The following is a 23,508-nucleotide window of genomic DNA, read 5'->3' on the forward strand; positions in this document are numbered from 1 at the left end:
ATACTGGCATGGGTTGGTTCCCTGGTTCAGTGGCAGTGGCTACCACGGGGGTTGCAGTAGCCGCAGTGTCTGTCGCAAGGATTGCAGTAGCCGCAGTGTCCGTCGCAAGGATTGCAGTAGCCGCAGTGTCCGTCGCAAGGATTGCAGCAGCCGCAGTGTCCGTCGCAAGGATTGCAGCAGCCGCAGTGTCCGTCGCAAGGATTGCAGCAGCCGCAGGGGCCGCCGCAGGGGCTGCAGGAGCCGCAGGGGCCGCGGCCGCCGCAGGGGCCGCCGCAGGGGCTGCAGCAGGGGCTGCAGCAGCCGCCGCAGGGCTGCAGCAGCCGCAGGGGCCGCCGGTCTGGTTTCCATCTCTTCCCCTTGAGGGTGCTGCATAATTCTGAGCAGTGCCTGGTAGATACTGGCCAGGGCCCAGCACAGCGCGGTGAGTTGTGCCTCTCTAGAATAGCCACAGCATTTTCCCTTCAAATATTCTACCACTTTATCAGGGTCCTGTAATTGTTCAGGGGTGAAATCCCAGACCATTGGAGGTGAGTAGTTCTCTAGGTACCTGCCCATGCTCTCCCACATGCCATGCCACCCCTGACTATCTAGCCTCGGAGCAGATCTCCGGGTGGTATTCTTAAATCATCGCTTAACCCTAAACAAGACCTGGAACGTATTCAGGAGACATAGCACTAGGAACACGCTAGTTTGAGTATCCCAAGGATATTCAAAATTCTCAAAAGCTGTCATACCTGACCCGAAGGAGAAAAGGGAGGCAAAAGGGCTGGGGAAATTATTAACAAATTCTGAGAGACGGTGTCCAATGTACGGACAGGACAGCAAAACCACATAAACACCCCAAAATAGCCGTCTGAACAGTGATGTTATCATATCATAAACAGATATCGCACAGGACAGCAGAATGATAATCCTCATCCCTGTTCCAGACATGGTAAACAGCAGCGCAGGGAGTACATAAGCCATATAGGAATTTATGTAACACAGCCATGAGAACAAACCAAGCAACATGATGACCAGTGACTACTTACCTAATAAAATAAATGCATACAAAAAAAAAACCAAAACCGTTTTTTCCACGTTCTAGTTGGATTCTGTCGTTATCTCAACCCTTCGAGCCCCACGTTGGGCGCCAAAAAGGACTGTCGTGGTTTAGCCTCAGATGGCAACAAAGAACCACGTGCCGCTCGCTCGCGCCTTCCAAATACAGGAAGAATCGTAAGAAAAGGCAAGACTCTTGGGTTGAGACAAAGGCAGTTTAATAGAACAGCAAAGGGAACAGGCAAACAACAACAACAACACGGATAGGGGAATATACAAACGCGATTACGGAACCGCCGCTCCCCCGCCGCTCGCCGCTCGCCGGCCGGACCCGGGCCGCCCCAGCCCGCTTTTAAGCAGCAACTTCCTGCCCCCTCCCCCGGCAGCTCAGGGTGGGCGTGGCTCACATGGCATGGAATACCAGGAAAAGTTAACCCTATCCCCACCAGAACCAGGACAGGCATGAATACTGACCACGGAGCTGGGAACCTGCAGCTTTCTCAGAGATACATCCATGAGGTTAAAGCATCTTTTCTTGTCTGACTTTCATCTCAGATGAAGCAGCATATGCTTTTGAGTACATGAGGGCAGAGGTCTGCGTCCCTTAAAGAGTTTAGCACAAGATCATTTTCTTCCAAAGGCAGCCTCTTGTCCTTAGGGTTTTAATGTGTGAAACACCTCCCATCACAATACAGTTTGACTGTAACAGTTCACCTTTTATCATACCATGTCCTAGCTGCATATTTTTATATATATTTTACAGAGCAATATAAAATAGAGGACTAACCCAGCAGGCTATTTCAAGTATATCTGTATTACCTACCTGTATGTATTTTCTTCTTTGACACAATACATTCGTTTCACCTTTTACTTTTCAAATCCTCAGGTAATTTTCCAGTTATGTATGCAACCTTTTTTGTTTTTAATAAGAAAGTGTTAAAAAGCACATATAATGCATTTTGTATACTGGCATGCATTTCTCAGAGTAACACATTTAACCTGCTGTGCTTGTGAGGCAAGTAATTGTTTTACCTTTATGTCTGGGAACTACTACCAGTCTATTCTGCAACCAGTTAGCAAGTCCCCTTGGAAAGCCCCTTCCACACTCCAGAGACCAGATGCTCTTGTTGGCGATTGAAATAAAGGCATATCCCAAAGCTATGTATTGCAGTGGGAGAAGCCAGAAGCTGGCTTCTTCCAGTGGGCACCATGTGGCAAGTCTTGAGGGTATCTATAATTAGAATACAGACTATTAGGGCAGGGGTCATATAGGACATGGCCACAGAGGAGTGGACATTATTTCTAGGTAGACATCTACACTATCTCATGGAAACTGCCAGGCTCAGTGAAGAAACACCAAAGTCATAGCTGGGCTCAGACAAATGGGGGTACCCAAAGAGCAACACCGTACCCATGAATACCTCACCAACTTTAGAACTGCTACTAGTTCTTCTGCATCTATGCCATTGCATTTGTTTTATTAGCAGTGTCAGCTCTAGTGAAGAATGAGCACCACTGCTCTTTATCACTGTGTCATCTCAGCCACCTGACCTGGCTGTAAAAATGCTTGTCCGCAGTCTACAGCCTTCAGTGTAACAGCAGCTCAGAAAAATAGTCTACTTTGGATGCAACATCCAAACACATAGAATCATAGGGTTGGAAGGGACCTCTGGAGATCATCTAGTCCAACCCCCCTGCCAGAGCAGGGTCACCTAGAGCAAGTTACACAGGAACGCGTCCAGGCGGGTTTTGAATGTCTCCAGAGATGGAGACTCCACCACCTCTCTGGGCAGCCTGTTCCAGTGCTCTGCCACCCTCAAAGTAAAGAAGTTCCTCCTCATGTTTAGGTGGAACTTCCTATGCTCAAGTTTGTGCCCGTTATCTCTTGTCCTGTCCCTGGGCACCACTGAAAAGAGCCTGGCCTCATCCTCCTGACACCCACCCTTTAAGTATTTATAAGTGTTGATAAGGTCCCCCCTCAGCCGTCTTTTTTCCAGACTGAAGAGACCCAAATCCCTCAGCCTTTCTTCATAAGAGAGGTGTTCCAGTCCCCTCAGCATCTTGGTAGCCCTTTGCTGCACCCTCTCCAGCAGTTCCCTGTCCTTCTTGAACCGGGGAGCCCAGAACTGGACACAGCACTCCAGGTGCGGCCTCACCAGGGCAGAGTAGAGGGGGAGGATGACCTCCCTCGACCTGCTGGCCACACTCTTCTTGATGCACCCCAGGATGCCATTGGTCTTCTTGGCCACCAGGGCACCTTGCTGGCTCATGGTCATCCTGTTGTCCACCAGGACTCCCAGGTCTCTTTCCACCGAGCTGCTCTCCAGCAGGTCAGCCCCCAACCTGCCCTGGTGCAGGGGGTTATTCCTCCCCAGGTGCAGCACCCTACACTTGCCCTTGTTGAATTTCATAAGGTTCCTCTCTGCCCAACTCTCCAGCCTGTCCAGGTCTCTCTGTATGGCAGCACAGCCTTCTGGTGTGTCAGCCACCCCCCCAGCTTTGTGTCATCAGTGAACTTGCTGAGGGCGCCCTCTATCCCCTCATCCAGGTCATTGATGAATATATTGAAGAAGACTGGAATATCACACCATATTAGTCAAGGCTCTCAATGTTGTCTGTATTTATGCAGAGGAACTATTCATATTAAAACCACTAGGTGCTATAGGCAGATATAACATTATATAACATTAACCAGCACCTACAACAACAGGGTTTCAATCTTTGTGGGTTCCTCCAGGCAAAGAAGACATGTTAATTAGAATGAGTCCTGTGTGCCCTGAAACAAAGAACATATTCTAAGAAAACAGGACTGATGTATTGGTTCATCCAGGCAAGTACTCTGTGTTTCTGAGGAGCAGACAGGGAATTTGAGCAGTCAGTACTGGAAGGAGCTGCACACAGAGGAAATGTCTTCTCAGTCAGGGACCAGAGGTTATCTTAAAAACCAGGTTATAAAAGTTTATATCCTTATATGCTTAGTGTAAACCAGTGCCTGGCTTCTTTCAGTAAAGTGAGAGGAACATCTTAGAGAGGTGATTTATCTCAGACTGCTCTATCCCATTTTAGGAGAGGATAAAACACTTTTAGGAGGTGACTGAATTTCTCTCTTGAGTGGGTCTCAGTATCAGGGAGCAGATATCTAACTTTTACGTGGTAATCAAGAGGAAGCAAGCCTTTGTTTTGGTAATTATAGATGTTTTCTGATACCATTGCTCCCTGGAGTTGCTTGAGTCTGGTCAAAATTAGTTACCCAAAGCCCTTTGAACTCCTGGAGCCTTCGGGGTATGGGTTTTATCAGCTTGTCCAGAAACAGTGCTTTTCTTAATAAGTCATATATCTATGGGCCTTGAACATGTGCAGAAAACCTATGTTTGAAATATCTTATTAACTGAACTGCTTTCAAACAAAAAAGAAAGGTAACAAGAATATTTAGACTGACAGTTGTGAGGGGGGGAAATATGCCTCACATTTTGCTGCAGTGCTCCAGCGAGATGCAGGAGACCGGACTCTTGGCCTTGGACAGTGGAGCTGCTTTTTTCATCCAGCATCAGGGGTACAGCTGGAACCCTGATGCTGGCATTCCCAGATGAGCTCACCAGGTCTGCCAGGACATCACCTGTGGCTCCTCATGGCACGGCCACCATGCTTCAAGGCCGAGACCCTGGGAGGCCAAGCCAGCAGAGTGAGGCCCTGGGGGTACAAGGAACATGAGATGACCAAACAAGCAGGATAAGACAGTAGGAGGGCACAGGGGAAGGGTGTGTGTGTGTGAGGGACGTGGGACCTTCGGCGGCCGGGGCAGCACGGCCAGAGGGGTCACGTGACGGGCTGGGTGGCACCCCGAGGCTGTCCTCGCGGCGGCCCCTCAGGGCATTGTTCGCACCCCGCGATCTTCCTGCATCCGGGGGCCGCCGCGATGAGGATTTGCCGCAGATGACATCAGCTGTAGATGCTGGAAAAGTGGCGGTGCGGGGATGCGCTGGCTCCCCCCTCCCCCTCCTCAGGTCCCTGCCCTGTACCGTCTCCGTATAAAAGCGCCGCCGCCTCCCCGCCCGCCCTCATTCCCTGCCTCCTGCGGAGCTGCCGTCTAGCGGCGCTTCTCCCCCCAGCGCCGCGGAGCGGGGCACCCGCGATGGCCACCGTGGTGGTGGTGGAAGTGGACTCGGAGCCCTCCTGTAGCATCCCCAACCCCCCCTCCCTCTCGCCCAGCCTCTCGCACCGCTTCCTGGACAGCAAATTTTACCTGCTGGTGGTCATCGGCGAGCTGGTGACCGAGGAGCACCTGCGGCGGGCTATCACCAACATCGAGCGAGGTGAGGCGGTGGGGAGCGGGGCCGCCATAGGCAGCGCCGCAGCCCCCCCGGAGTCCCTACCCCGCCGATGCCTTCCCCTCAGAAGCGGCCGCGGCGGGGTCCCCCAGCCCGGAGGGGCGCCGCGGGGGACAGGCAGCCGCTCCCCGTTTTCTTCCCCTTCCGCGCGAGGCGAGCGGGGGCGCTGCCCGAACTCGTCCGGCGGGGCGGGGGGCCCGGCCGCCCCTTGCTCTTGGTCAGGGCGACACACACATGGTACAGACACACGAGCTGCTAAGTCGTGGTCTATGGTTTCTTCTTTGTATTTTACGAGGGGCTCGTCGTCCCGTCTGCGCGCACGCCCCTCCCGCCCCACCGGACTCGGAGCCCCTCAGTCGGGTGCGAGCGCCGGGAAGCCGCCCACGGCGGTCAGCGGCTGCGGGCCGGGCCCCGTGCGGCGTTCGACGGCGGTGGCTCCCCGCTGCCGCCCGCACAAAGATCCACAGTCGGCTCGGGGCGTCCATCCCCAGGAGCGTCTACAGCTAGCAGCGGGAGAAGAGGGCAAGCTCCCTCCTCACCATTGTTGGGGCGGAGGGGCTGCGGTAGGAGCAGAGCACCCGTAGCGCCGCCGAGCCCTTCTGCCCGGAGACAGCGGCGGGTGGGCGTGGCGCAGTCCGCACTGCGGTCCCTATGGCGGCCCGGAGCGGACAAAGGGCGTCCGCGCCGCCGAAAAAAAACCCCCGCGTCTGGGGCTGGGGCGGTCGGGCTGTGGGGCGGCTGGTCAGCGTTTCCCTCCGTTCCCCAGCAAACCCCTGTCCCTCACCGCGAAACCAAACCAGCGGGATTCGGGGCGTTTTCCTTCTCAGTGGCAGACTCCCTGAGCAAGAATGCAGCTGTGTCTATTGTGTCTAACTTTCGCAACGAGACTTTTCTCTTGGCTGGAGAATTTTTCAGGACCTAAGCTTTATATGCACATATATATTCCAATAAAGAAAAAGATATGGGTAATAAGGCTAATACCTGAGTGCTCAGCTTCATTATTGTCCAGCTACAGGATGCTATGACTCACTGTTTATTTGTCCTTTTCTTAAGACAGCAATACAGGAAGGTATCACAAGTGAAATGACAGTTTTATAAGTTCTCAATGTGGTTTCTGATAGAATACATTGCAGTGTACACGGAGAGGGGAAAAAAGCCCAGTTGCCATAATAGTGGCATGAAGCACAAAGAAAATTATTGCTCGACCCTATAGTTTATTAAACTCAACTGATACATGATTTTGTAACATATTTTTGTTCTGGGCTGGTTAAAGTAGAAATATCAGAAACCTGCCATTGTTAGAAGGGAGAAAGAGACCTTGGTAAGGGGAATTGGTAGCAGCCTTGCCATGTAGGTGTGGTTCAGCAGTCCAGCTAGGACTTCATTTGTCTCTGTTGTTGTTTCCTCAACTATTGTTACTTTAGTTGGCTATTTCTCATGATTCTTTTTTCATGATTGTTTGTGGTAAAGGGCTGCTTCATCACAGCTAACCAGCTTCACTGTGACCTGTTCATCTTTGTTGCTGCCATTGTCTCCTAGGGAGAACTACTGAGGCAGATGCTTTGTCATTCAGAGCCTCTTCAGCATTGCACTTTCCTAATGCTATCTAATTTTTGGTTGCATCAGAAGTAAATTGGCTGCATTTAATGAAACTATTAAAATTTATAGAGCAAATGAATAAAACTTATACCCTCAAGACATTTGTTGTTATCCTTCCTCTGAAGAAATGCTCTTCAGTCTCTTCTTGAAGCTTCTATTGTACAGTTGCTGTTGCATAGCTCTGTTGTTGCTATCTCTTGCCACTAAGCATAACACCCACTTAAAGTTTTAGATGTTCAGAGGGAATGCTTTGGCCTTTTTATTCATCATTTTGGATTAGAAGTCACCTCACTGCTCCTGGTGTCAGATGATCTGATTGGGATTTTGCCTGCTAGGAAAAAACCTTGATCAAATTTTGAGATGCGTTGTTCTGAATGAGTAAACTGGGACTCTGAAGCTCTATCTGTGTGAGGCAAATATGGGCTTGACTAATCTTTCTCATTGGAAAGTATGCTGTAGTCTGGAAAAAATGTCTTCTTTCAACCTTTATTCTCAACAGAGCCTTAAATGCGTTTAGGGTTCTTTAGCTCTGCCTCATTCTCTTCTCTGGTACATCTCCTAAGTACCATCACTGAAAAGTGTGGATTCATGCACTGAACTGCAGCACAATGTGTCAAAGAAAACATCTGCTGATAACACATCAGTGGTGTGATGCTATGCAACCTGGTGGAATGCAGAGTCATTTCTTAATATATCATGAAGAGGGAATGGTGTGGCAAGCTGCATTTTCAATAATTACATTTAGGATGTCACTTTGAGGGAGCAATCCTCCAACCCACCATCCACCAAAAAAGGAGGGAGCGAAGAAAAAGCTTCAAGACTTTTTCCACTGATTTGGCAGATGCCACTGGGTGTGCCCTGTCTGCTGTCTGATAAGTCCTGTGTCTAGTGACATTGCACTCCTAAGCCTGCAGAAAGAAAGAAATAGCTCCAGTTCAGTCATACTTCCATTAGTTACTTCCATGCTGTTAATGATATACATCATTGGATTGACCTTGGATTTTAGTTCCAGAATTACCTCCATTCTACCCAAACCTGATTTGGTTATATAATCTATATAATACATTATACTACATTATAACGTATATGCATAATTTTTGCATTCAGAATGCTGGATCATGCAGCTGCAGATTTGGGATATTCTATTCAAATCCCAACTTCAGCTTCTAGGACTACCGTGTGCATGGTATGCCTAGACTTTCTTTTTTTGTTATTTATTTCACACTGAGTCCTGTATTTTGGACATTGCCTGGCTCAGCAGTCTGACTATGCCTAATCAGAAGCTTATCCCTACTGCAAATTTGGATTCATGACAAAAGCAGATAGGGATGGATGGTGGACAGATCCTATGATTAGCAGCGTTGCTGAATCATAGTCCATATTGCTTAATTGACCTCTGGAAAGCTTTGTAGTCTCCCCACACAAGCTTGCTGTCAGAGGCCAGCAAGCTGATTATCTTCTAGCTTCTTGAAGTTCAGCACTCATTCATTCAATATACTTCAGCTTTGTGATCAATGTGAGTTTACTAGTCATAGTTTTCAGATGTGCTATACATGTGTGGTATTATATCATCTTTACTTTCTTGCTCTCAAATATTCCAACACCTGGAAAATGTTTAAAGCCTGCTGAGCTGTATTTGTCTGCCAAAGCTACACTCCAAAAATGCACCATATGGCCAAGAGATTTTTGAAAAATTAAAATAAGGAGACTTAAAGAAGAGATTCACTGCTTATGCCTCTGAACAATGATGAATAATTCAGGAACTGGAGGTGGCTGGTTATAGTTTGGTTATTTTTCTCTTGAGCAGTTATGAAACACACAGGCAATACTGTATTTCCAAATCTATTTAGTTTCAAATGGCACCTACTTAATAGCTGGTAGCATATCCCAGTAAGAAGCCTGCTCCTACCTTGACTGGGATGCTGACAAGGAAAAGCCCTGGATGAATTCTTCCTGGCTTCAGGCTCTTGAAATGCAGATGTTCATATTTGCATGGAGAACCTACCTAGAGCTGCAATGGAAGACCGGCAGCACAGATCTGTTTTCTCTGCTCTTCCCCCTCTTTCTCCTCCTCATCCTTCAGCCCTACGACATGGCTTCTGCCAGTGCGAGGCTTGACATTTTTGCTGCCTTTAAAGAGAATAAAGCATGAGAGGCAGTGTTGACAGTAAAGTTTGCAGCCTGAAATCCTGACAGAGTTACCAGCAGAAGTGTTAGTGATAGTCTCATGGTATGGTAAGGGGTTGGCCACACACCTCTTCAGGCATCTCGTCCACCCCAAAGGTACCAAACCTTGAAGTGATTTAACTAAACAATTTCATGCAAAGACATGGTCAGGCATGTGGTGAGGAGCCACTAGACACTTCCTCACCTCCAGTCCCTTCTGTGTTTGCCAGCTAATTTGTGTAAGTCTAATGATATTCTTTAGGAAAAAAAAACAAAAATCACTGTAATGTTGGTGTTCAGAATTGCAGCAGTGCCTGGACTTACCAGTAGTGCAACTGCCTGCTCATTATTTTCAACAAAACAAGAAAACTATAGAAAAATCTTACAACATGGTTTTCTGTTAATTTGTTGTGGGGTTTTTGTGTGGTTTTTTTTTTTAATCAGTCATCAAAATCTTATGGTAGGAAACTATAAATTTGCCTTTTGGCTGCAGTGATTTTTTTTTTTTCCTGGTCAAATTTCAATCCTTAAAAATATATTTTGGAATAATACATTTTATGATTATATGTGTCAAGTGTCTCGCTTTCTAAGTAGTTGGGGAGAAAACCGTTAGGGAATAGAGATGTGATGTTTAATTTTTAAAAGAAAAAAGATCAAGCATAGCATTTTAAAAATCTCAAAACTAGAATTTTGGTATTTCATAAATAAAAGATCACTTAAATTTTAATTTAAAATATGGGATGCTTCAAAGCTTTTGAATGAAGAAGTCAGCAATTTAATACTTTGTATTTAAATATTAATTTGCAACATGCTAGGTGATGCTGTCTTTTTTTTCTTAGAGGGACAAATACAATGGTCTTGCAATAGGGCTAACGTATCCCCTGAGTGATTCACTCTTTTCAGTTTTATAAATCTGTGTATTGCTAATTTAAAGTCAATTCTGGGACGTCAATAACTTTTTGTAATGTGGCTACTAGGACGTGGGAAGTAGCAGTCCTAAAGCAGGGACTTTAAAGGATTGTTACCTTTTTGTGGAAATGTAGATTTCCTCTTGCTTGTGACTGATCCATGTCCAGAGTGCTTTTTCTGAGCACTCAGCACTTTGCAAAGGATAGCTGCATGGCTTGAAAGGAAGAGAGGCTGCTTTTGGAATTTAAAAATATGCAAATAACATGCATGTAAATGGAGAATTAAAACTTACAGTGCTCATATATCAAGCTAGATGTGTTTTGCATTTTGAATTTTAGGAATCCGATCATGGGACACAAACTTGATTGAATGCAATTTGGATGAAGAACTGAAACTTTTTGTGTCTCGCCATTCAGCTCGATTTTCTCCTGAAATTCAAGGTGAGTTTTTGAAAGTGTTTGAAAAAGTTCTGGTTTGTATGTTTGGGGTTTTTTTAAGAGCAGAATTAATAAATACACTCAGGTATTGGATGGCCCACTTTCATTTGTGGTTCTTTATGATGAATACTTTTTTTTTCTTTCTTTTAAATTATGGCTTGGAAATTATAGTTTGTTTTAACTTTCTGACAACAGAAAATGTCTGAAGCTTTAAAATAATCAGCCTTTTAGGTTAGCTTCATGTATCTCACCATGATTACTTTGGCAGTAGATGTTAGTTTTAGGACCCCATTAAAGTTAAGTGAAACTCACTTTTTACTGAACAGTTTGTTCATGTAGCACCAATCTAGTAGTCCTGGAGACTGAAGCTGTTCCTCGCTGTGGTAGGTAGAGCACGTACAGAAAATAACCTGAAAGATTAGCTCTACAGTTTGATAGTCAGAAATGGTGTCATGGCTTTTGTATGAGTGTGGCTCAAGCCCCATGTTTGTCCCCAAATGGCTTGGGCTTTGCTCTTTCTTGGTATGAAAAAGCTGAGGGGTGGAGGGTCTACCTTGACTCATAGGAACTTTCTTTGGCTTGCATGAAGAAATTAGAATTTTACAGGGCTCATGAGACTAAATCTTTTCTTCTGCTGCCTTTACTTCAAGCCTGTCCTTCCTTTAGAGGATTCATAAAATAAATAAAAAGACACAGCAATTTTGTGAATTGTAAAATTTGATTTTATTCTGAGTGCATGGGAATCAAGTGTTTGGTAAGTTTTCTAACATCTCATTACTTTAACACAAATGCTGAGTGAGTATTTGTGAAATTAATCTTGGGTTTTGTATAAAAATATATAGCCTTCTCCAAGGAGTATAGGTTGCTTTCATTGGTGAAATTGTGACCACGTGCACGTTGACTAGTACAACCTAGTATTGATGAATGTTATAAATTCCAGCTTCAGGAATATCTCAAGTTTGGTGAAAAGGGCTATGAAATGTTATATCATACTACTCCATCCCATTCCTAAGGTCAGTTGCTATACATTGATGACAGAGATCCCGACGTCTTGCTAGCATGACATCATTGACCTGATGGTCTTTAATAATGTACCAAAATGTCTTGTGTTACTAATTCTTCCTCTTGCAGCATAGATTATAGCAGATTTTGCCATATGTCCCCATATCTATAGAGAGTAAAACATTGCCAGATTTAAGAAAAAAATATACCTCTATGATTCTTCCCTTGCTTTGTAAAACAACAGAACCAATACAAGAATACTTAGTGTGAAGATTTAGGGTCAAGGCATGTAGTTCCTGAATTACGTAGAAGTAAACTCAGGCCTAGAATACATATCTTTCATTTCAATTTAAATGTCATGAAGACAAGTCAACTTCTCAGTGACATCAGTTGCCTCATTTTACAGAAAGGGTATTGTGATAAGTGAAATTAGCAGAATTTATCTTTGAGGAATGCAATATGCAGTGCACTTCATTTTTAACATGTATGTGTTTTATTTTAAAATGTCAGGGGAAAAAAAAAGATCTTGTGCTTCTTGTTTAGCAAAAATATTCCAGTGTGTCTAGGTTTTTTTTTGCTGTCTCGTTTAGATGATACCTCTTGATAGCATTGCATAAATTAAAATAAAGCAAATACTCTGCTTTCATATGATAAACGAAATAAGATTGTGCACCTCTCTTTTTTTTTTTTTTTTTTACAACAGAAAGATTATAGAATCCTCTAGGAATTTTTCTCTAGGAATTGTATTTTTGGTTAGTCTTTTCTTGTTTGTCTAGACTTGCCTATTTAGTCTGTCATTGTGTTGAATTGCAGCTTAATTGCATGCGACTAGAATTCATCAACATCTCTGACAAGCAGAATGTGTTTTTCAGCACTGTTCAATCTTTAAACAATAAGCTGACAAAATCTATGTTGAAAGAGCATTAAGGGAGCCTGAAACTGGGAAAGAGGGAACATCCAGGAATAAAGCTAGCCCTCTTGACCAATTTAATTTCTCAGATTTTATGGAGAAGCCTACTGACACCTTCAGAATCCCTCTGCACAGATCAGAGGACAACATTTTAGTCTCTCTAGTCTCTGTGGTTCTCTGATGTTGAATCTGCATGAGGCTCCTTTGTGCCTTGTCTACTGTTTGATAGGAATTAGAGTTTTCTCTTACCATTTGTTAATAAAATTTCAGAATGTTTGATTTCTGTTCAACAAATGTTGAATTTTGAGTGTTTAACCAGGGAAACTGTTAACATTTATACTAAAGAGGATCGTAAGTACGTATTCTCTTAATGGTCCCAAACTCAGAAATTCTCTGGAATTTGAGTAACTAGGTGACCTCTTGTCCAAGGAAAGTATTCATCCAAGATGATGTGAGAGTTTTTCAATGTTTTGAGACTGAACTCTTTGTGCAACTCAAACAAAGGGACAGTTTACTCTTGAGGAAGGGTAGAGTCATTTAGTGTGTCTGCACAGCTCTTAGGTCTGACTGTTGGCTGAAGCCTTTTTGATTATAATGTTTATTATGGTAATCGCAGTGCCAATTCAGTACATGCTTATACGCTTCTCAAAGCAGCTTGAGGATACATGGATCAGCAGTACTGTAAAGGGTAGGACTCTTTCTCCAAAAGGAATCTTGGAGGAAATAGGGCCAACTCTGTCCCCATGCCGTATGCCTGCACTGTCGAAGGAGAGACGTGCAAGAGAATGTCTGTCAAAGAATTTGTGTGTTTTCACTTGAGGAATTTGAGGTCTAATTCTTCTCCATGTGTAGTGAACATCAATGTACATATTGATATTGCAGAGAGCATAACCAAATTCCAACACTCTTTTTGTGCTCTTATCAAGGGAATGGATTGTCACAGTGGTATTTGTGCATCGTATATTCAGCTTCTGGGCAATTTATAGAATCATAGAATGGTTTGGGTTAGAAGGGGCCTTAAAGATCATCTAGTTCCAACCCCCCTGCCATAGGCAGGGACACCTCCCACTAGACCAGGCTGCTCAAAGCCCCATCCAGCCTGGCCTTGAACACCTCCAGGGATGGAGCATCCACAACTTCCCTGGGCAGCCTGTTCCAGTGTCTCACCACCCTCACAGTAAAGAATTTCTTCCTAATATCCAATCTAAATCTCCCCTCTTTCAGTTTGAAACCGTTACCCTGTTTCCTATCATTACACTCCCTGATAAAGAGTCCCTCCCCATCCTGCCTGTAGGCCCCCTTTAGGTACTGGAAGGCTGCTATAAGGTCTCCCCGGAGCCTTCTCTTCTCCAGGCTGAACAGCCCCAACTGTCTCAGCCTGTCCTCATAGGAGAGCTGCTCCAGCCCTCTGATCATCTTCATGGCCCTCTGCTGGACCTGTTCCAAGAGGTCCATGTCCTTCTTGTGTTGGGGACTCCAGAGCTGGATACAGTACTCCAGGTGGGGTCTCACGAGAGCAGAGTAGAGGGACAGAATCACCTCCCTCGACCTTCTGGCCATGCTTCTTTTGATGCAGCCCAGGATGTGGTTGGCTTTCTGGGCTGCAAGCGCACGTTGCCTGCTCATGCTGAGCTTCTTGTCCACCAGCACCCCCAAGTCCTTCTCCTCAGGGCTGCTCTCAAGCCATACTCCTCCCAGCCTGTATTTGTGCCTGGGATTGCCATGACCCAGGTGCAGGACCTTGCATTTGGCCTGGTTGAACTTCATGAGGTTTGCAGGGGCCCACCTCTTAAGCCTGTCCAGGTCCCTCTGGATGGCATCCCTTCCCTCCGGCATGTCGACTGTGCCACACAGCTTGGTGTTGTCGTCAAACTTGCTGAGGGTGCACTCAATCCCACTGTCCATGTCTTCGACAAAGATGGTAAACAGCACTGGTCCCAGTACTGACCCCTGAGGAACGCCACTTGTCACTTGTTTCCTCTTGGACATTGAGCCATTGACTGCAGCCCTTTGAGTGCGGCCATCTAGCCAGTTCCTTATCCACCAAGTGGTCCATCCATCAAATCCATGCCTTTCCAATTTAGAGACCAGTATGTCATTGCGGGACAGTGTCAAACGCTTTCCATAAGTCTAGGTAGATGACGTCGGTTGCTCTCCCCTTATCTACCAATGCTGTGGCAACATCACAGAAGGCCACCAAATTTGTCAGGCACAATTTGCCTTTGGTGAAGCCATGTTGGCTGTCACCAATCACCTCCTTATTTTCCATGTGCCTTAGCAGAGATTCCAGGAGGATCTGCTCCATGATCTTGCCATGCACAGAGGTGAGACTGACCAGCCTGTAGTTCCCTGGGTCTTCCTTTTTTTCCCGTTTTGAAAATGGGGGTTATGTTTCCCCTTTTTCAGTCAGCAGGAACTTCGCCAGACTGCCGTAACTTTTCAAATATAATGTAAGTGGCTTGGCGACTTCATCTGCCAGCTCCCTCAGGACCCATGGATGGATTTCATCCAGTCCCATGGACTTACGCACCTTCAGGTTCCTCAGATGGTCCTGAACCTGATCTTCTCCTACAGTGGGAAGTTCTTCATTCTCATAGACCCTGCCTTTGCATCCTGCAACTTGGGCGGTGTGGTTAGAGCACCTGAAAAACAGGTTTTGGAATGGAAATGCCAGCAGATCTTTTCTGATACCTTGTAAAGCAGCTGAGTTAGCAGACTCCTTAATAATACCAAATCTTGCAGAGATGATGTTGTCAGGTGCTAGTGAAAAATGAGTAACAGAACTTATTAACTGGTTGCCAGGACAACAGGCAACATGACTTAAAATGGCTACTCCAGTGCTTGCCTCTGTTTTCTCTGTCATGTACTGATGATAACTTCCATCTTATGTTAACTTCTCAAGGACAAAAAATTCAAACAAGTTGTAGCATGTACGTGCTGGAAAAGAAACTGCGTATCTGGTAGTGAGGCAGAGCAAGTGGAGAGTCTTGGAAAGAGCTCTGTTCAAACTGCAGTTGTTGCTACCAATCTTAATTAAAAAAAAAAGTTTCAGCTGCATAAAGCTGAATATCCTGCTTCACAAAAGACCAAGTAAAAGGATTTTGCAAGAATTCCATGCCTGATGCTTTCTCCGTCAGCTTCCACCTGGGGACACTTGACAGTTTCATTCATGTGTATTCAGATCCTTGTATAGACTGAAATCTGTTTTATTATAGCTGTGCAGTAGCTAGTCACCCCAAATCTTCTAAGTAAAGCACTATGGTTACTTTATATTTTAGAATCATAGAATAGAATCATAGAATAGTTTGGATGGGAAGGAACATTTAAAAGTCATTTAGTCCAACCTCCTCTGCAATGAGTGAGGACATCTTCAACTAGATCAGGTTGCTCAGAGACCCTGTTGTTGTTTGGTTTTTTTGTCCCTCATTTTGTCCTGTTGTTATAAATAACATGTATCTGTGGAAGGCACGTTTCCTATCTGAGAATAGTAGAATTTTGATTAACTGCAGTTTTCAATAAGATAGCACTAAAACCATGCCCTGTAGGATTTTATTAGCAACTCCATGAGCTGACATTGCAAGTTACTAGGCATGATATTAACTGAGTGTAGATCTGCTTTGACAAAAGCATTAGGAATATACAGCATTTTGACAAACTACGGAGTTATGGGTATTCATGACCAAAATTCCCAGATACTAACATTCCTTAATTGTAAATTTTGAAATGGTAACTTTCAGAATGAAAGCTGTTAAGGCTTTTTGGGGTAATGACAGTTTCAAAAAACAACAGCCTTTTCTAGGAAGCCCAAAGGAGGCAAGCCCACTGCCGCTGCTGAGGCAAGCAGCTGCTGAGGAGACACCAAACACATCTTGGACTTTGCCAAGGTCCTCCCTGGCCACATGCAGGCTGGTGAAAATAAAGTCTTTGGCACAGGTAAAGAAGAACTCACTTAAGCCAGTGCAGTCATCAACTGCTGACTTATGGGCAACAGGAGACTTTCTGTTACTGCTCAGATAGGAAACGTGCCTTCCACAGATACATGTTATTTATAACAACAGGACAAAATGAGGGACAAAAAAACCAAACAACAACAGGGTCTCTGAGCAACCTGATCTAGTTGACACCACCTAGTCATCCACATAGTTGACCAAGGGAAGCCAGTAGATGTGGGGGGTTGGGATTTTAGCAAAGCTTTTGATACTGTCTCTCACAGTATCCTTCTGGACAAAATGTCCATCACACAGCTAGACAAGTCCATAATACGATGGGTGAACAATTGCCTGACAGGTTGGGCTCAAAGAGTTATAGTAAGTGGGGTTACATCAGGCTGGCGGCCAGTCACCAGTGGGGTTCCCCAGGGCTCAATTTTAGGGCCAGTGCTCTTTAACATTTTTATAAATGATCTGGACGCAGAACTCAAATGTACATTAAGTATGTTTGCCAATGATACTAAACTAGGAGGAGCTGTGGCCTCCCTCAAGGGTAGAGAGGCCTTACAGAGAGATCTGGATAGACTAGACAGCTGGGCAATCACCAACTGTATGAAATTTAACAAGAGCGAGTGCCAGATTCTCCACCTGGGACGGGGTAATCCTGGGTATATGTACAATTTGGGGGATGAGAGGCTGGAGAACAGCACCACAGAAAGAGATCTGGCGGTTTGGGTTGGTGGCAAGTTGAATATGAGTCAAAAGCATGTCCCGGCAGCCAAAAGCGCCAACCATGTCCTGGGGTGCATCAAGTATAGCATATCTAGCTGGTCAAGGGAGGTGATTTTCCCATTCTATACTGCACTAGTGTTGTCCCAAAGAGGGGTCATATACCCAGTGTACAGATGCGAATATACACACAGAGTAGAGGTATTGTCTATTTATTTCATTTCTGCAGAGATGGGTGCTAGGTGGTAATCCACAAAGCTAGCACACCGGCCTACAAAGTCTTAGGAAAATTTATATGGTTCAAAACACAGAAATACACACCCTTAATTATAATTATTGGTTAATATCTTATCTTAACAATTTCTATTGGTTAGTACAGTCTCTTGCTTTCATTTAAAGTTACAAGGTCCTTTAACTGATGTGCACATCCTCCAGCACTGTGGGGGGGGATAGTCCAATTCAGTCTCCAATTGAGTCGGTGGTCGCGATCTCCCACTGCCACCTTTACCTTTCCCCCAGTTAGTGCAAATTTTTGTTGACTGTATGCTTTATCCAGGAGCTGTCCGTTTTTCAGACGGTTTTGGCGCCTCCTCTGGTGGGACGTTCCTTATTATCAGCCTTCTTTTCTTTTTCAAGGGTTTATTCATTAGTAAGGCATTTATTGTTTATACCATGTGTCTGGTTTCACAGGGCCTTGTGACCTTTTTACAGCTCTTTATTCTTACTTAATGAGAGATTCTACCTTCTGAAATATATTTTACCTTTTTAAAAGTACATTCTACCTTCTTAAAGCACATCATTCCCCCCTTTGAGACTATGAGACTTCTTTCTATAGTTCTCATATGTCTCACTATTTCTTTTCATCACCATTACATAATTTCCAACAGTAGCTTGTGTAATCAGTTTCTTAGTACAACTAAAAGAAATGCAAATCATGATTAGAGTGATTGCAATTATAACTATGCCTTGAAGCAAACTAGCTAACCATCCAGTAAGAGAGAATCCAAAACCTTGTAACATCCTGTTTAACCATCCTCCCCCCTCCATAGAGGCTTTAATGTCTCTACTGAATTCTGCCACTTGCTGTATTTGATCTATTTGCTGATCCAGATGTTCATTCACATTAGGTATGTGGATGCAACAATCCTTCTTCTTCAGGTTTAAGTATCCACACACTCCGTGTTCATGTAATAGTAACAAATATAAGGCCAGCCTGTTCTGTAGAGCCATTTTTGAAGTTGCTTGCAATTGAGTATTTAAATTTCATAATCCAGTTTTTGTTGCATTTGCTAATAATTCCACCTGGCCTGTCAGATTATTTAACCGCATTCAATTTTGAAAGGAAGTAATTTGGGGGCTGAAGATAGCTTCCAAGGCCCATCCTATCTTAGTTGCAGTTGATGGATGTCACAAGGGGTCTATTTCACTTTGTTTTAATTTCCCCCATAGTAGGTTATCCAAAGGTCTTTGTCTCCATAAGGGACACAAGGTTAACATACCTAAAGTATGTTGACGCACTTTTCCTTCTAAGGGTAATTGAGTAGTCCAAGTTCCATCACTACTAACCCAGACCGTATGACCCATGGAAGGCATTGCTTTCTTATTGCAGCTAATAGGCTCTTTTTGTATCATGGTGCCGGTCCAAGTATCATGTATGTGAGTGGCATAGTTTCTACAAAGGCACCCTAATTGTAAGGCTCTGGCCACCAGACCCAATCACTGTATTCCATAGTCAGTTGTAGAACAATTAAAGACTCATGTACAATTCCATTTATTACTATTTTGGGATTTTCTGCTCCTTGTCTTTGTTATGTTTAATGATTGGATATACATATCCTTAAATTCCTCCTCTCCAGTCCATTCAATACACCAGGGGGTACTTTGCATATAATGTCACTTGCCTTCTTCTTAGGCCAAATTTGTGGTAAATCCATTCCCCAGGGAAATTGTTGGCAAGGTGCAGAGGACACAGTTTGTACATTCCAGCACATATTTTTAAGTGATGCTGATGTACAGGGTCTGGGGCGTTCCCATCCTACATCCCAGCAAATGTTCTCCCTGTAATTCTTATGCTATTTTTCTAAGCCAATTACCCACCCTACTGCTTCATCTATCAATTTGAGTCTCAGGAGTCCAGTTCTGTTACTTACCATGGCCTCAAAAGTTCGATTCAGATCCAATGTTAAGATTCCCCAATCTAGGGGATTCTCAGCAGATTTTGGTAATGGAAGGCAAGCAGTTATACTGCTACTGTTGTGTATTCTCCCAAATGACTGGATGAGTTGTAAAATTAAATTCCCTTCACAAGTAGTAAATGCTAAACTAATCAATGTCACACATACAACTTTCATCTTAATAATGTTAGACTAACAACACTTTCTAATAATGTAAGAGTAACAATATAACAGGTAACAGATACAGTTCATCGAGAGTCTCTGGTTATTCGTAGTTTAAGCTCTCCAGTCAGTGTAGAGGTCCATTTGTCCTGGTCTCACTCTGGTGCCTTCTTTACTCTGGTGTAATGGATCCAAGAATTGATCCCATTCACCTTTACTGCAGTGTAGGGTCTTTAGCAGCACAGTGTAAGGTCCTTTCCACCTTTCTTTCAGCAGTTCATCTTTCCAGGTTTGTATGTAGACTGTGTCCCCAGGTTGAAATGGGTGTACTGGAGTGTCCAAGGCAAGCGGAGTCTTCTAGTTCAGGTACCTATGCAGGGAGGATAAACTCTGTGAGAGAGAAATCAAATACTCTCTAATTACAGCCTGTCCCTTTATATGCATTTGATCTCCCTTTGTAGTTAAATAATTGGTTGGATAAGGTTTCCCATATAGAATCTCAAAGGGACTCACACCTTCCCTGACTCTGGGTGTAATTCGTACCCTCATTAATGCTATGGGTAGAACATCTACCCATTTCATTTGAGTTTCCTGACATACCTTGGAAATCTGTCTTCTTAGGGTTTGGTTCATTCTTTCTACTTTGCCACTAGACTGTGGCCTCCAAGGAGCATGTAAATCCCATTTAATGTCTAGAAATTTGGAAACTTGCTGCACTATTTCTGCAATAAAATGGGGTCCGTTATCAGAGGAAATACCTTCTGGAACGCCAAACGTAGGAATGATTTCTTTCAATAAAATTCAAATTACTTCCCTTGCTTTGTTGGTATGACAGGGGAAAGCCTCTGGCCAACCAGAAAAGGTATCTACCATTACCAATAGATATTTATATAGGTTACACCTTGGCAATTCTGTAAAATCTATTTGCCAGTATTCCCCAGGAGTTACCCCTTGTTTTAGAACTCCTCCCGTTATCTTCTTTGCAATTTTCAGGTTATTTGCGCAACAGGTAGTGCCCTTTTTGACTGTTATATCTGCTAAGCTTTGCATTCTTGGTCCAATGATGTATCTTTTGACAGTTAACACCAATGCATCAGCTCCTGAGTGTGTTTCTTGGTGCAGTCTCTTGAGTAGAACTTCCATCATCTTTTCAGAGGTTAATAGTTGTTTCAATGGTGTTACCCACCAACCCTGATCGTTTTTAAAACAATCTAATTGTTCTGCCAATTGATTTTTCTTCTCAGTGTATTGCAGGGGTGATAATTGTAAATGAGGTCCTGGAATTAGAGCTCCTTCAAATTTTGATTCCTTTAGTGCTGCTTCTTTTGCTATCTGGTCTGCTTTTTGGTTTCCCTTTATGATTTTGTTGTTCCCTTTCTGATGAGCTTTACAATGCGTTATTGCAACTTCCTTTGGTTGAAGGGCTGCTTGTAAGAGTTTCATTATTTCTGCTCCATATTTAATCAGAATAAAGCAAGCAAGTACTCCCAAGAGCTAGGAGAGTGAGCTGGAAGGAGCAATAAAAGGAAACCAAAATGAGAATTTTGACCTGTATAACTAAAAATAAAGATTGTAAAGTTAGTCAAAGATTTTAGCTAAGAATATTTTAATTGAAAATACCCTTTGAATAAAATTCACATTCTGCTAAAGTGTCTTTTTTATTTTTCCTTAGATAAAGGTTTTTTCAGATATAAGCAAAATGTGAAAAATCTTATCTTCCTTTTGCTGCCCCCCCAATTTCCAAGTTGAACATGGTGTAAAAATTCAATTCCATTTAAAAAATATTACCAGAAAAGCGTTGCTTTCCAGTCAGTGTAAGATTCACATTATCAGACATTTGTACAAAGTCTTCCTTTCCTACAGTCTGTTCAGAGAGGGAGGTGAAGGAGGACTCAGGTCTGCACAGCTGAGGTATGGACACTTATTTAGGTTGTAAGTAATAGTGAGAGCTAGGGCCTGTTGTGCTGATTCTGCCCACATCCACTCCCCTGGGGGACCTGCAATCAGATGATGTCCTGGATGTCTACATTGCCTCTACTCACCTCATGGGCAGCATGTGCTGCTCTTGTATTTCTCATTTATATTGCATGTCTGTGTTGGTTCACATACTTCTCAGGAGACAGAAAGGAGACAAGGGAAGAGTGGAGAAGGATGAAAGTTTTGGTAACTGATTAGCACAAAAGTTTTCAACATTTTGTGATGCTGGTGGTGCAAATGAAACAAAATTCCATGGCATAAAGTGAGGAACCCACTTCAGCCTCGTAGTAAGGTAAGAGAGCCAAACCTTCCCAGGGAATCTGGTTTCTTACCACTTTCCTGTTTCCTTACAAGTCACCAGGAGCTGCAGATAGCCAGCCCTGCTGTGGATTTGGCCAGTGAAGACAGATCCTTGCAAGCCATCAGACTCTGCCTGAGTGGCGGCAATTCCTCTGATGGGTGTTCAGATCTTGAGGATCCAGTTTACAAACAAGAAAGAGGCAAAAACGAACACATTGTTCAGAGCCAGAATTAAGACCTTTTGTGATTCAGAAAGGTCTAGAATTTCTTGCCATAAAAACTTTGTAGATGTACTGCAGTTCGTAATTGAAATTAACATATTGGTTAATATATTAACTGATGCTAAGATGGGCAATTAATGTTTTTCTTGGAGATTAAAATGACATAAAGGAGGGTGCTATAGGGACTGTTAGTATGTACACGGATATAGAATGGCATGTATATCAAGTCTGACAACGGTGGGGTGACAGATGCTCAGATATTTGGAGTGGATAGGGAAAATGTGGGCATATTAATGTTGACATAGATCAATTTTCAGAGAAATGAGAATGAAGCACCATCTCATAGGTATGTTAATATATAGGAAAAAGTCAAGTGGGGGAAAAGAAGTTCTGATGTAGGATGCACAGAACTGTATCAGTGTAATTAAAACTTCAATTCAGACCTACTAATTCATAGAATCATAGAATAGTTTGGGTTGGAAGGGACCTTTAAAGGTCATCTAGTCCAACCCCCTGTAATGAGCAGGGACATCTTTAACTAGATCAGGTTGCTCAGAGCCCTGTCCAACCTGACCTTGAATGTTTCCAGGGATGGGGCATCTACCACCTCTCTGGGCAATCTCTTTCAGTGTTTCAACAAACTCATTGTAAAAAAACTTCTTCCTTCTGTCAAGTCTAAATCTACCCTCTTAGTTTAAAACCATTACCCCTTGTCCTATTGCAACAGGTCCTGCTAAAAAGTTTGTCCCCATCTTTCTTATAAGCCCCATAAGTACTGAAAGGCTGCAATAAAGTCTCCCCGGAGTCTTCTCTAAGCTGAACAACCCCAACTCTCTCAGCCTGTCCTCATAGGAGAGGGGCTCCATCCCTCTGATCATCTTTGTGGCTCTCCTCTGGACCCGCTCCAACAGGTCCATGTCTTTCCTGTGTTGAGGGCCCCAGAGCTGGAGGCAGCACTGTAGGTGGGGTCTCACCAGAGCGGAGCAGAGGGGCAGAATCCCCTCCCTCAACCTACTGGCCACACTTCTTTTGATGCAGCCTGGAATGTGGCTGGCCTTCTGGGCTGCGAGTGCACATTGCTGGCTTGTGTCCAGCTTTTCATCCACCACTACTCCCAAGTCCTTCTCCTCAGGGCTGCTCTCAATCCATAATTGATCATAATTGATTTTATGCTCATGAATACATCCTTCCCCAAACATATTTTGTATACATAACTCATGTGGCTTGAAAAATGACCCATACTCTGAAGATATAAATGAGCCTTAAATATTTTTAAGGACTGTCTGGTTTGACATAGTTGAATGTTATAAAGTGTTTCTGAGAGTTTCATGCATTAAATGAAATATTACAATGCTAACTGAATTCTCAGTATCTCATAGCACATAATGAAAGTGATTTATAGCATTCAAGGGAGAGTGACGGGACATTTTATAAATATATTAAAATAACAGCAAAAATGCTGTGGTTTGATGATATATCTATAAAATACAAGTCCACATGCTTTGACGTGAGGGAACAGCAGATGTGTTCACAGTTGCATATCAAGATTTAATATTCACTAACAGCAAATAGATTAAATCTATATACAATGAGAGCTGTGCCAAAGAACTCGTGTTTTTTATTT

The 23,508-nt window shown here is 43.8% G+C and overlaps 1 protein-coding gene across 1 annotated transcript in view; it reads left to right on the forward strand.

Annotated features, from left to right (window-relative positions):
• The first annotated feature begins 4,499 nt into the window (after positions 1-4,499).
• Positions 4,500-23,508, forward strand: part of LOC128902130 (microtubule-associated protein 1B-like) — an 86,253-nt gene continuing 67,244 nt past the window's right edge. The window contains exons 1-3 of the mRNA XM_054184541.1: positions 4,500-4,769; positions 5,045-5,354; positions 10,382-10,483. Of these exons, the coding sequence (XP_054040516.1) occupies positions 5,174-5,354; positions 10,382-10,483 (283 nt within the window). The 5' untranslated portion in view covers positions 4,500-4,769; positions 5,045-5,173. The remainder of the gene's footprint in view (positions 4,770-5,044; positions 5,355-10,381; positions 10,484-23,508) is intronic.

This window comes from Rissa tridactyla, chromosome W (assembly GCF_028500815.1).
Source record: "Rissa tridactyla isolate bRisTri1 chromosome W, bRisTri1.patW.cur.20221130, whole genome shotgun sequence".
Classification (NCBI taxonomy): Eukaryota; Metazoa; Chordata; class Aves; order Charadriiformes; family Laridae; genus Rissa; species Rissa tridactyla.